The sequence below is a fragment of the Lytechinus variegatus genome, chromosome 2 (assembly GCF_018143015.1).
Source record: "Lytechinus variegatus isolate NC3 chromosome 2, Lvar_3.0, whole genome shotgun sequence".
Lineage (NCBI taxonomy): Eukaryota > Metazoa > Echinodermata > Echinoidea > Temnopleuroida > Toxopneustidae > Lytechinus > Lytechinus variegatus.
Window position 1 is genome coordinate 38,125,847 of NC_054741.1, and position 14,052 is coordinate 38,139,898.

Here is a 14,052-nt window from a genome sequence, read left to right on the forward strand (position 1 = left end):
CATGAAAAATAGCCAGAAGGCTTGTAAAAGGTACTTTTTAAAAGACGATACAACTTTTTTGGCTAAATTTCACGGTTGAATAAACACAAGTCCATATTTGCTATAATTTGATTTTTTGCACATTTATATCAATAAGAATGAAAGAATATGATGACAGTTATTTTTGGGAAGAGTATCTTCAACAATTTTCATCGTTTCACGGTTCAATGAAAATTTATTGAAAACAAAAAATACGATTTTCAAATATCATGGGCTAGTATTGTTTCATTTTGGTAACTGAAAATGATCTTTTCTCAATTTTTTCGTTATGTTCACGACCACTTAACATGCTTCAATGATTCAAAGACGTTTGATTAAACATTCACGCTTGAATGAACATGTGGCATGTGATAAGCTATTTTTTACGTTATTGGAAAAAATGCAATTTTTAACTATGGATATCTGTCACAAACCTCCTTGCATAGTTCATTTGATTGGATTTTTATGAAAATCCCGATGTTTAATGCATCAGTGAGCAAACAATATTCGAGAATTATGCAAATGAGAAGAAAGTTCATTGCTTGGCCCCACTCTGCGCCGTGTTGAAAGGCTATTTTGGTGTGCGCACCTTTTGGATAGTGTTACCCTGAAGCCATGTGCCAAGTTTCATGTAAAAACTGTTGGCAGAAGTAACAAAAACCGTCCATGAAATAAACCCTCATTTCATATTTGTGAAAATTTTTACTTTTTCTCTCATAGACTTGTGTACATTATGGGGGCTTATGTTTAAGAGTAAGTAACCCCTTATTCAATTTGGTGGAACTTTTTTTCAAGGCTGTCTTTAGCAATGTTATTTGGCAGTAATGTGTATCAACCTATGGGCACAATTCTGTGCAAAAATAAAATCGATATGTTTATACATATATGAGTGAGCACGCATCAAAGTCGGAAAAATGGTATTTTCAATGTCACAGACTCATTTTAAAGGGTAATAAATTGAATATTGAGGGCAAATTCAATTTCAAATGTTTTTTTTATCATCCATTTCTATCACCACACACTTTCCGAACTTTAAACATTTTCATGGTTGAGCTAGCACATTCGAAAACTTGGGAATGAATACTCTTTATGCGGCGTAAATGTATTCTTTTCGTAAGTTTCTCATGACCAGGTTAATTTATGGGCAAATCAGTGGTGGATCGAGAATTTTAAAAAGGGGGAGGGGCCTATAATCGGGGGAGCCACCAAAATTTTCAAATTTTAACATGATCTAACAAGTTTTAGATGATACTACCATAAACCCTATGATGATACGTCACAATACAGGGGCCGCGGAACGGATTCAAAGTGTGTGTGTGGGGGGGGGGGGCTGAGCCAAAAGTGGGAGGGTGGGGGCTGACCATGCAAAATATCACAATCGTATGGTCATTTTTACATTTTTGTACATGCTTTTTGAAAAAAAAGTGGGCGCTGAACCCCCCCCGCTTCCGCGGCCCCTGCAATACAATGTGCTTACTCAAACCATGAACATACGATATCAAAATTGGAGTGGTTAAATGATGGATAGTAAAACAGTATACCACCATAAAATTCACCAAAAAACAACTTTTGTCCAACTTTGTATTTGCACAATCTGTCTAACTTCAACTGGCAGGCAAAAGATATTCATTCGATTTTTTAATTTGATATTGCTGATTGACAAAAATGAATGAATATGACGGACAATCTAACACTGATTCAAGGGAGGGTACCAATAAACTGAACTTCCTTTTTCCAAATTGGAAAGATATATCACTACTTTAGGACTACTTTTTTACTGGCTGAAGAATTAGGGCAATACTATCTTAAGTGATGAATTCTTCTTTTTCTTTCCTTGGTTGCCACAGCTTTTTTCCACAGCTTTTGTTCATTTTCAATAGCTTATTTTCATTATTTTTTTCTTTTCTTTTCTTTTTCTTATTTTTTTCCTTTTCTTTACTTGTTATTTTTCTTTTTTTCCTCTAATTTTTTCTCTTTTTTTTTTCCTTTTCTATTTTTTTTCTTTATGCGTTCTGTTTCTTGCAGCACGTTTGATTCTCTTCTGCTACAGTAAGCTGCAACGGAGAAAACAAAAGTACACTGGATTTGTGGCCCGATAAATCTTCAGGCGTCGGGACACCGAAAACTAAACTATGGGATGAAAGTGCAAAAAAAATGAAATGAATGATGAAATGAAATAAATTAATGATGAAAAAATGAAATGAAATGAATGATGAATGAGCTGTCAGGTGAGGTCTTCATAAATGCTTATTTATTTTTAAAATGAGCCGGTCGAGGTACCCTTTCCAGGTCAGATATGGGATGTCAGACATTTATTTTATCCACTGGTAGTAAACATTCAACCCTCGAATTTCCTCTTTATTTTTCATGAATTATTTTCAAGTTCCACTTTAACACACGAGTCTATGGGAAATGAATTAGGCCTGTGATACCCTTAAAGGTGCACAAAATAATGACCACAATTAAATTGGAACCCCCAGTGGTGCTGTTGTTGTTGTACCAACCCCTGGGGTTTGAATTTAAAACCATAGTTCTCAATTTTACTTAATTATTTATCATGACATCGTTGGCCATTTTGTTGGGTCTTTGATGAATAGAACCCTGAAAATGGTAGTAAAATATAAACATTAATATAAACATTAATTAGTCTAATAATCTAGCAAAGGAGTGTACATGTTAACCTATAGCCATGCTTATCCTTTGTTCTTCGGGAAAAAATGAATATCTATTTAAACAAACGGGTAAAGATATTGATGAAAGTGTGGGCTTTTTATGATTATTATTATTATTATTATTATTATTTTATTTTATTATTATTCAATTTTCATCTTGATTAATTTGGTGTTTCAATGTTTACGAAATATCCCAAGATGTGAAATATATCAGGATGTTTTACTAATTGTGAATTACACAATCTTCGTTCAGTTAAGTGACTTACCTGCCACTATTAACGATAATTATGTGGGGCTTGTTACGATCGTCTGCGTCCGCAGATCTGAGATAACCGGACCCTTTCGAGAAAACCGGGGGGGGGGGGAGCTTTTTACGAAAGGCAATGCTGAGTAGTCTTTTGTACCAGTTGTTTATTTGTGTGTCTGTGTAAATTTGTGTAAGGTTAAAGGAGAATGAAACCATTGGAACAAGATAGCTTGTGTGAAAACAAAAAAATCAAAGAAACAGATGAACAAAAGTTTGAGAAAAATCGGACAAATAATGAGAAAGTTATGAGCATTTGAATATTGCGATCACTGTTGCTATGGAGATAGCAAATTGGCAATGCGACAAAGATGTGTGATGTCACTGATGAACAACTCTCCCCATTACAATTAGTATATATTTCACTTGAATTGCCTCTTTTATCACATCTATCCATAGATCATTGTGTTCTTTCTACATGAGGGCATGTAAAACATATTTTTTTAAGAATACATAATGGATAAAGTGTTTGTATCATCGTACGAAAAAGCAAAAAAGACATTTTGAGGGTATTTTATAGTCCACCAAAGGGAGAGTTATTCATCAGTGACATCACACATCTTGTTGCATTGCCAATGGGAGGATCTCCATAGCATTAGTGATTGCAATATTCAAATGCTCATAACTTTCTCATTATTTGTCCGATTTTTTTCAAACTTTCTTTATTCTTATTCTTTGATTTTTCTGTTTCTGCACAAGCCTATTTGTTCCAAAGGTTTCATTCCCCTTTAAGGAGGCTGCATATGAAGTGAGGTTGTGTGTGGAGGTGTATGTGTGTCATCTTTCGAACACTTCGACGGACATTTGTATTAAAAAGGGAAGGAAAGAAGGCCCAAAAACACAAATTTTGTGCATTTTCATATAGGCTTATTTATTTTCTATAGTCTCGGCGCGGCGGCGCACGCGTCGACCAGGTTCTACCCGACATGGTAACTGTTATAGTACTAGCTAGCAGCTTGCGAAGGGAAACCAGTTTCAAAGTAATTGATTCAGTGGTGTACAGATAAGGGGGGCTTCGGCAGCTTGCCCCTCCCTGACAAAAAAAATCACGACCAAGAAAAAAAAGTGAAAGAGAGAATAGGGTTAAATAGATTTTTTTTAATAAGAATATTATGACATATATAATTTGATATTTTAAAAGATAAAGTTTTGCTCGCTCACATCTTTTTTTCAATACAATTTTTCCCAATTCGCAATATCGAGCCTCCTCAAAATGTTTGGCTCATTACGCCATATGTTTCATTGCCATTTTATGCAAATGCTAACTTAGTTATTCAGAATAGAATACGCTATTTCTCCTCATAATTCCATTACTTTATATGGCTTTTAGGAATTGGTGGGGTCTAGAATTACTCCATTAATATGCAATTTTATTCCAAATCATCCAAAAATGCAAGTTCACTCCTTTTTCTTCTAACTATCAGTGGCATAATGAGCCCAAACCTTTGAGGGGCTAGATATGTGTCATCAAGCAAAATGTTTTAAAAGTTGTGAGGAGCCAGAATTTTTAAACATTTTTATTTAAAATATCAAATTTTGTACCAGATTTTGACATGAAAATACTCAGAAAATGATATCATATTTCACCTTTCTCGCATTTCTTTTCTTTCCCTTTCTAAAGTCATTTTTTTTTTGGGGGGGGGGGGCTTGGGCAAGCGCCCCAAGCCCCCCCCCATATGTGCACCTATACCAATAGTCTGTTAATACTATATTGTTGTTATTATTTGATGAATAATTTTCATAGAAACGACTGGTTCAAAAAACTACTAAACACAGCCTTGTTGCCCCGAAAAGGTGCTTAAGCCCCCTTCACAATTGACGTACGACCTGTTTACGACCGCCTGCAACATTTTTTTCTTGTTGTTGCACGATCGATCTCTTGGGGGTCTTTGAGCACTCGCAGTCGTTGTAGACGATCGCACGATTTCGAGGTGGTCGGATGTGGTCGTGACTGGTTGCATCTGAATTTGAACATGTTCAAATCCAAACGCGATCAAGTACGTTTGATTCACTCGCACCAGGTCGTACCATCGGTTCGGCGATCATCGTTCGCGTGTTGTTCAACGTTGTACGACTTGGTGAAAGTAGTCGCATTTACTCGACTGGAGGTCGAACAACACTTGCACATGTGCTAGCGACCTACTATGTACAGAGACCTGTCTTGCGACTGGGTGCGATAATATATGGGCCATAAGACTGTTGCAAGACCGATCGCAACGGCTTACAACATTGCACTGCCGTTTCATTCGCATGTATGCGACCGTTCCACTCGCAATCCATCGTGCAACACTTGCATGTGATCGCACGAGCACAATAAGAGCATATGCGACTTACTCGTGCAAAGGGCTTTACTGGTCGTTTTTGTTGTACGACAGCTGTTGCATTTGTGAAAACCTCTGTGCGATCTTATGAGATGACTAGCGACTGATGCCTGTTGCCGCCTGTCGCAAGACCAGAAGGTCGCAAATGGTTGTACGTCAATTGTGAAAAGGGCTTTATAAGTTTGACTCTCCTCGATCCCTCAGCTCACCTTTTTGAGAAAAGCTCCCCCGGTTTTCTCGAATGTGTGCGGCCACCCCCGCTCCGCGAACGCATACGTTCGTAACAAGCCCCACATAACAGTGGCAGGTAAGTCACTTAACTGAACGAAGATTGTGTAATTCACAATTAGTAAAACATCCTGATATATTTCACATCTTGGGATATTTGGTAAACATTGAAACACCAAATTAATCAAGATGAAAATTAAAGACTTGTACAATATCTTGTCGGGCATTTTTTCAGATGCTATTTCAAAGGCAATCTGCTACTCTGTTCTTAATTGATCACGTTTATTCGCCATGCGTTTCGGAATTCATTTTTAGATGATAATACAAACCAAAAAGGTTGTGATGATGCAGTACGTCAAAGTAGTTTAAAATTGGCATTGTCTAATTCACTTAAATAAATAGAGAAATGTCGAACTAGCTTAATGCTGAAAATTTCATCAAAATCGGATGTAAAATAAGAAAGTTATGAAACTTTAAAATTTCGCTTATTTTTCACAAAACAGTTCTATGCACAACTCAGTGATAGGCAGGGGCGGAAATCTTTCCCAAAAGGTAGGGGGGACATGGGACTGGAAAATTTTAGTTGTATAAGGTGATCACCCCAAATTTAAGGTCATTTCGACAAAAATGAATTTGACAAGCAAAATAAAAAAAGGGAGGGGGGGTTATCATCCCAAAATTAAAGCCATCTCGTTCTAAAATACATGTTTTATACAGGGGTGGATCCAGCCTTCGCCAATAGTGGGGGGGGGGTGGAATTCTTTTCAGCCATATTTTCCCCGATCGGCCGCTCGAACATGATTTTCTTTTGTTTCTTTGAAGTGGTAGTTCTTATAATTACTTCTTAGCTTTACTCTTATAAATCAACATAAACATATAATATCATAATCATTATTTATATAATGCGAGCGCGAAGCGCGAGCAAACTTTTTTTGGAAATGTTATGTACAGTTTCCCTAAAATTAGGACATTTTAGGCAATGCTTGCTATCCTGAAAAAGATGTCTATGCAAGTATACTATGAACGCGAAGCGCGAGCGGAATTTTTTTATACATGTTTTGAATTGATCGAAAATGTAGGCCTACTTACTGCTTGCAGTTAGCCATGAAGACAATACATATTTCAACAATCAAATAATGCGAGCGTCATGCGCGAGCTGAAAATTGTTACACTTTTACCTAAGGATTGGAAATTCTACGCACTTTGTGTGACTTAACCAGAATAGGTATATAACTTGATGCGAATAGGTATATAACAATTGATGCGAGTGCGAAGCGCGAGCCGAAAATTTCGAGTTTTAGAACTAAAAACGAGACACTCTATTCATGTTTTGTAAATAATGAAAAGGATGAGTAATTGGGGATCTTCCTTACATTAATAATGCGAGCACAAAGCGTGAGCAGAAAATTTTTACATACGTTTTGAACTGATTGAAAAGTTAGGCCCTACCTGTTAAGGACTACTTGCACTTAGCCATGAAGACGTTAAATATTTCAACAATCAATTAATGCGAGCGCGAACCGCGAGCTGAAAATTTTTGACATTTCTAGTACATAAAAAATGGAAAATTCTAATCAATATTTGTAATCGTGAAAACTAAACAATTACTGATGCGAGCCCAAAGCGCGAGCAAAAAAATCCAGATTTAGACACTCTGTTCATGTTTTGTAAATCATGAAAATGATGAGTAATAAGGGGATCCATCTACATTAAAGGGATGATCCGGACTGAAAATATTTATATCTTAATACATAATCATGCTTAGTTGAAACACTGAAAAATCATTTTGCAATCAATGGCAATGTACTTGAATGGATTAAATCCTATCTTTCAGAGAAAAGGCAGTCAATCGAAATGGATAATACTATGTCCGATGTTTTCAAGGTGCCTTCCGGTGTACCGCAGGGGTCACGTCTCGGCCCCTTACTGTTTACTTTGTACACAAGTAGACTTCTTTACGGTATAAAAAGAGAGTTTTCCAGTATTACTTTCCACTGCTAGGCAGACGACTCACAACTATACTTATCTTTCTCTCCAAATGCATCACGAGATGATAAATCATTAGAAGATTGTGTGGCATATATTAGAACATGGATGCTTCAAAATAAGTTAATGTTGAATGATAGAAAAACTGAATTGTTAGTCATTGGTACCCCACGTCAGGTTTCAAAATTTGGGGGCTATAGCTTAACTGTTGGCGATTCGGTTATAACTCCATCAGATAAAGCCAGAAACCTTGGTGTAGTCTTTGATACCCACTTAAGCATGGAATCACAAATCAACAATGTTTGTAAATCCTCTTATTTTATGATCTATAACTTGAGACGTATCCGCAATTTTTTGATCAAGACACCATGAAAACTATTGTTCATGCTTGTATCACAAGTAAATTGGATTATTGCAATAGTGTTCTCTATGGATTACCCGATTCTCAAATAAGCAAACTGCAGAGAGTGCAAAACACATGTGCACGTTTGATATGTCGTCTTCCCAAATTCTCTCCTGTCACCCCATTATTGAGAGAATTACACTGGCTACCTGTCCGGCAAAGAATCACATTTAAGATCCTAATGATAGTTTTTAAAGGTCTTAATGGTCAGGCCCCAAGTTACATCTCAGATCTCTTGAAATTGAAATCCCGATCTCATGACCATCATCTACGTAGCTCACAAGATACACTCACACTACAAGTACCCCCACACAAGACTAAAGCAACACTAGGAGATAGGTCATTTCTGATGTCAGCCCCACGACTATGGAACAAACTTCCCCTCAACATTAGGAATTCAACAAATTTACATAATTTCAAAATAAAATTAAAAACCTATTGCTGGGTGCTATACATACTATCTATTCCGATAGTATGTATAGCACCCAGGAAGCTCTTGCAGCGCAATAGAATATATAGATATAGTTTTTGAGCTATATAAATGCATATTATTATTAGTAGTAGTAGAATTCACTGAGCAAAATGCCGAAAATTTCATCAAAATCGGATAAAAAATAACAAAGTTATTGAAGTTTAAATTCAGCAATATTTTTTAAAAACAGTTGTCATGAATAATCATTAGGTGGGCTGATGATGTCACATCACCATGTTCCGTTTTCTTATATTATTACACGAAATCATAATTTTCATTATTTCATATATATTTTGTGTGAATGATATGTCTCCCTTATAATGAAATAAGTTGCAGCAATAAATATCTAATGCACTAAATCAGTTGTCAATCCAATTTTTTTAGTTCTTGGAAGAAAAAAAATGAATAAACCTAATTTCATGTAATAAAATACAAAAGAATAAGTGTAGATGTGACGTCATCAGCCCACCTAATGAATATTCATGACGACCGTTTTCACAAAATATTGCTAAGCTTTAAAATTCAATATCTATGTTATTTGTTATTCGATTTTGATGAAATTTCCGCCATTTGCTCAGTGAATTCCCCTCTATTTATCAAGCTATACATACTTTAAGCCCAGACCATCCCTTTCATAATGCGAGCACAAAGCGCGAGCAGATGCACGTGCGTGTTTCAGATTTAATCCAAGAATCTAGGCATTCTAAATACATCTTTTATCATGGAAATCATAAAAAATGATATTTCGAACTAAAGAGAATCAAATTCAGCTCAATAAATTTCAAGCACTTTGTAGGAAAATGTTGAGGTGGATATGGATTGCACTTAATAAAGAGCTGATATTTTTCGTCATTATTACTTTGAGTTTTGACATAGGACCGGGACATCCTTAGGACAGTCATCATAATTATGAACATGATGACTATCTTTCTATTCCTCTTTCTATGCGCGAGATGAAACAAAAGGGAGAATTTAATTATTGAATTGATATCTTATTTATTAATGTATGAGGGAGTGGAATTAACGTGAGTGCAAATTGCGAGCCGAAAATTTGTGATAAACAGTCATGAACAAAGGATTTTAAGTAGTTTGTTGCGTTATCAATATTGACACATACCACATACATAACTCGAAAATCAAATGCGAGCGTGCAGCGCTAGCTGATACGTTTTGACAATTAGGCCTAAAAAGGGATATTTTGAAAACTTAATGGCATACACGGAAATAATACCCGGGGGGGGGGGCACTTCCATTCACGAGTGGATACCATGCGCGACCAATGGGTCCCGAAAAGCACCCTAAACACGTAATTTCCATATTCTGAAAATGCACCCCTTAACAAGTATAGGCGTATGAAACCCTACCAGTACAAGTATTGGAAACAAAACGATACTCTTGGCAAATATTCCCTGAAATGAACCCCTAAACAAGTACAGGAATGTTTTATTGTTACGGGTCCTTCGGTCGTCGGCTTCAACTTATTTGGTTTAGTACGACCCCAGCTTCTACACCTCGCGCAAATCGGAAGTGTTGGGGCAAAAAGGACATCCTTTAAAAAACATTTAAATTTTGTTTTATCATCCCCGCAAATTCGACCCTAAACACGTAATTTTCCTAGCGAAATAGATACCCTTTTTCATTATTTTCGTGTTTTTGACACCCTTATCACGTTACGTACGTAACGTGCCCTATCGCGAAAAGACATCCTTTTTACGTGTTTTTTTGGTCGCGCATGGTATCCACTCGTCAATGTAAGTGCCCCCCCCCCCGAGAAATAATAAGTACCTGATAAATCAAAATTTTGCGAGCGGTAGCGCGAGCAGATAATGTTAATATTCAGACCATAAAACTGACATTTGTACAGAGGTCTTTATAAAAATCTATTTGTAAATCACACAAATTAATGAAAGCTTGATTTCCGAGGTGAAATGTGTTTTGAATATTGACTTCTAAACTTGATATTTTAAGCTCAATATTGAACGAGTTATGTAAATCACCTAACAGTGCCAGCGCGAAGGGCGATCGAAAATTTTATATAGTGGCATGAAAGATTCTTTTTATTTTCCAAGTATTCCCCTCATTTTATTTTCTTATTGGTCACACGTCTTCCTCCTTTTCTTTTTTTCTCCTCTTTTTTCCCTTTTTTTCTCACTTTCCTTTTTTTGCTCTGCCAATAGATCCCCCTGGATCCGCCTATGTTATGTATGTGCAAATAGTAGGGGGACATTTGATATTGTGTCTCCCTTACTATTTTGAGTGGGGGACACGTCCCCCTGTCCCCCTGGGATTTCCGCCCATGGTGATAGGCAAATGCATGAGAGAATCGATGATGTGTTCCACTCACTATATCTTTAGTTGTTTTTTTATGTTTGAATTATACAATATTTTATTCTATTTCAGATTTGGCCATAATGACCAACTTGGCTTAACCACATTATGTTAAGACAATTGTAATCAACATGTTCAGGGAGGAATAATTTTTTTCTTCTCATGACAATGAGGAGGAAATTGAAGTATTTCAGATTTCATGAGATGAAATACAAAAGAAATAGTGAATGGATGACGTCATCAGTCCCCTCATTTGCATACAGAACAGGATGTGCATAAACAGTATGATCTGATTATTTTTCACTGTTTTGTGACATTAAGCGAATCTTTAAAATGTCATAACTTTCTTATTTTACATCCGATTTTGATGAAATTTTCGGTGTTATGTTTGTGTGATTTTTATCTTTTCATTGAAAACAACTTTTGTTGGGGTGGACTTGTCCTTTAAGGTATGATGAAACCATTTTCATGACTTTAAATTTCTCCATCTACGTTTTATCTCACTGATCATCTTTAACCCATTCAGTGCGTTGTTGCCTTGATGTATTCTACAGGAAGACTACAATAGTAAAAAAAATAGTATGATATCATTATTTTTCAAGCCCATACTTAACAGGTATTTGTCAACCTTGCTATATGAACTTGGCAATAGTATATTTGGCAATAGTATATTTTTGACGAAAGACTTGGCAATAGTATATTTTTGACGAAAGACTTGGCAATAGTATATTTAAAGCATCTAAGGCCCATAAATTGAGCTTTATTAAGGGGATAACTATTATACTCTGCAAGTATAACGACCGTAGCTATAAATGGGTATCGCTATTCTGAATTAATATTGAACGTATTATCTCGTATATCATATTGTCCATTGTTAATGATACGAATGAGAGACATTAACCACTTTACGAAGTCCTTAAATTGATGTCGATCGTAAATGTGCAAAGGAAATCATATAAGAAAGAGAAATTATCAGTTAGGAATGACCAAACATGTGGAGCTTACAACAGATGAAGGGTGTGGGGTATATATATTATGGTCGTTTTCTTAAAAATGTTTTATTCCTAAGAATCATCCTATTCTGTATCCCATACACGCCATATGAACTTAATAAATTAAAAAAGTTGCAAATAAAGAGGAGGCCACGATAAAATCATCAGTATCCAAAACCCCGTATATTTTTTTATTAATGATGTTTATCGAGAGTATGATGGATGGGGGTTATACGGTTGAATACACTTCACACTGTTTGTCATCAAAACATGCATGCATACTAAATTCCATATTGTAGATAGCAATGACAGGTAATCGTTTCCTGTCATGAAACACTTCAACACTATGAAAAAATATGTATTTCGTGTTTTTTTCCACCATCAATGGTTTCTTAGTTACCGAGTACTATAATAAAAAAGGTGTCAAAATTTTGATATGAATTACGATACTTAACACATTTTTCTCCTTTCCATCTTATTTTTCTTTCCTTTTTCGTCATTTTTTTCTCCTTTTCCTCCTTCCTCCTCCTTATTTTTCTTCTTCTTCTCCTCTTACTCCCCTCCTCCTTCGTCTTCTTTTTCTTCTTCTGCTCCTTTTCCTTCCCCTCCTTCTTCTTAATCTTCTTCTTCACATTTTTGTTCTCCTTCTTCCTCCTCTCCTTTCTTTTATTTGTCACTCTCTCACACTCTCCCTCTCAAAATTGTCCTCCAGCATGTTTGATGGCTGCATCGACAAATACAACGTGTATAAGGTCGAGACGATAGGTGATGCTTATATGGTCGTGTCGGGCTTACCTGATGCAACGGATCACCATGCATGGGAGATAAGTACAATGGCTCTCGAGTTACGAAGTCTTGTAATGGGATATAAGGTGCCTCATTTGAACGGTGAAAAGCTATGTCTCAGAATCGGTATACATTCAGGTGAGTTTTCTTTTAATTAGTTGATTTATCAAGTAATGAATTGATTTATTGATTACTAAGATATTTAATAACAAATCAATATTCGTTCATTCATATGTTCAGATATTTCGGTTATCTATTCATCCATTTATTTATTGCTTTATTTGTTTATTTATACAATTTCCATTTTTAGTTATTTTCATATCATAAGGGATGCCCATGGTATTAGTATCTATTTTTATTTTTTCATTATTATTATTGCATTATTACATACACACGCACACATACCCACATCCTCGCTCACCCTCACATACCCCCCACACACATATAATATATATATATGTGTGTGTGTGGGATGTGTGTTTCTATTTATACCATGTGCGTAAAAAAACCTTGATACTTCATAAATCTAAAATTCGAGAAAAAAAATATGCCATGAACACATGATTATTGTAATATGGCTGGAAAGTGTATTTTTTCCTAAATAATTTGATTCCATATTTATGTAGCATTTCTTCACGCTTGGGTATGTATTATTTTTCATATTTCACATTATCTCCTCCTGACCTTGACATATGTGGTGTGAATTATATGTCCCCGTGACATATGTTGTGCTCAGAAGGAGGCAAGATGCAGTTTTAAAGAAAATGAGGAAAACCTAAAAATTTGTGTACAAAACAAATGGAGAGTTGTCCACAAAATCAGCCATTTTGAAGCACGTTTGCCAATTTGAGGATCCCCATAGAAAGTACAACAAGAGTTTTCAAACTCCCATAACTTGCTTATTTCATAACCGATTTTGGTGAAACTTTTTTTTAAATTGTTCCTCTCATTTTACTCTTTCCAATAAGATTGTTTCTTGTCTTGAGTTTTGGTTTCCTTTAAGTGACTGAGAGAGAGAATTAAACTCCGCTTCCAGAACAATGGCATAAAGACCTTCACTTATAATAAAGACATTAAAAAGAATATAATTGAGCAGACAAAATCATAATTTGTTTCCTGTCCCGAGTATGGTATACAAGGTAGAATAAGAAATATTATAGGATTAAATCAGAGGAGATCCATTCCACTTTGATCTTTTAAAATTGATGAAAAATCAAATTAAGTCTTGATCCTGCCCAGAGACTTCTATCAAATTTAAGAATCGACGTCTTTGTGACATACGTCTTCCTTCATATATTATGATGAATGGAATAATCAACTCTCAGATGTCAAGTGATGTGATGCGAGGTATATCAAGAAAACGTTTTAATATTTCATGAAAATTCAACCCCAAGTTATTATGGGTTGCATTATTATACTTCCAAATTCCAATTTTCTTAAAACTCATTACTAAGAAACAGGTTTATTCCTCCAAAAACAAGTGTAGAGGAGAGAATCTCACCATTATATATGCCAGTGCGAGGCCAAAAGTAATTTGATTCT

At 35.6% G+C, this 14,052-nt stretch overlaps 1 protein-coding gene across 1 annotated transcript in view; it reads left to right on the top strand.

Moving 5' to 3' along the window:
• Positions 1-14,052, top strand: part of LOC121408047 — a 65,279-nt gene that overhangs the window by 13,106 nt on the left and 38,121 nt on the right. The window contains exon 3 of the mRNA XM_041599361.1: positions 12,437-12,648. Within this exon, the coding sequence (XP_041455295.1) occupies positions 12,437-12,648 (212 nt within the window). The remainder of the gene's footprint in view (positions 1-12,436; positions 12,649-14,052) is intronic.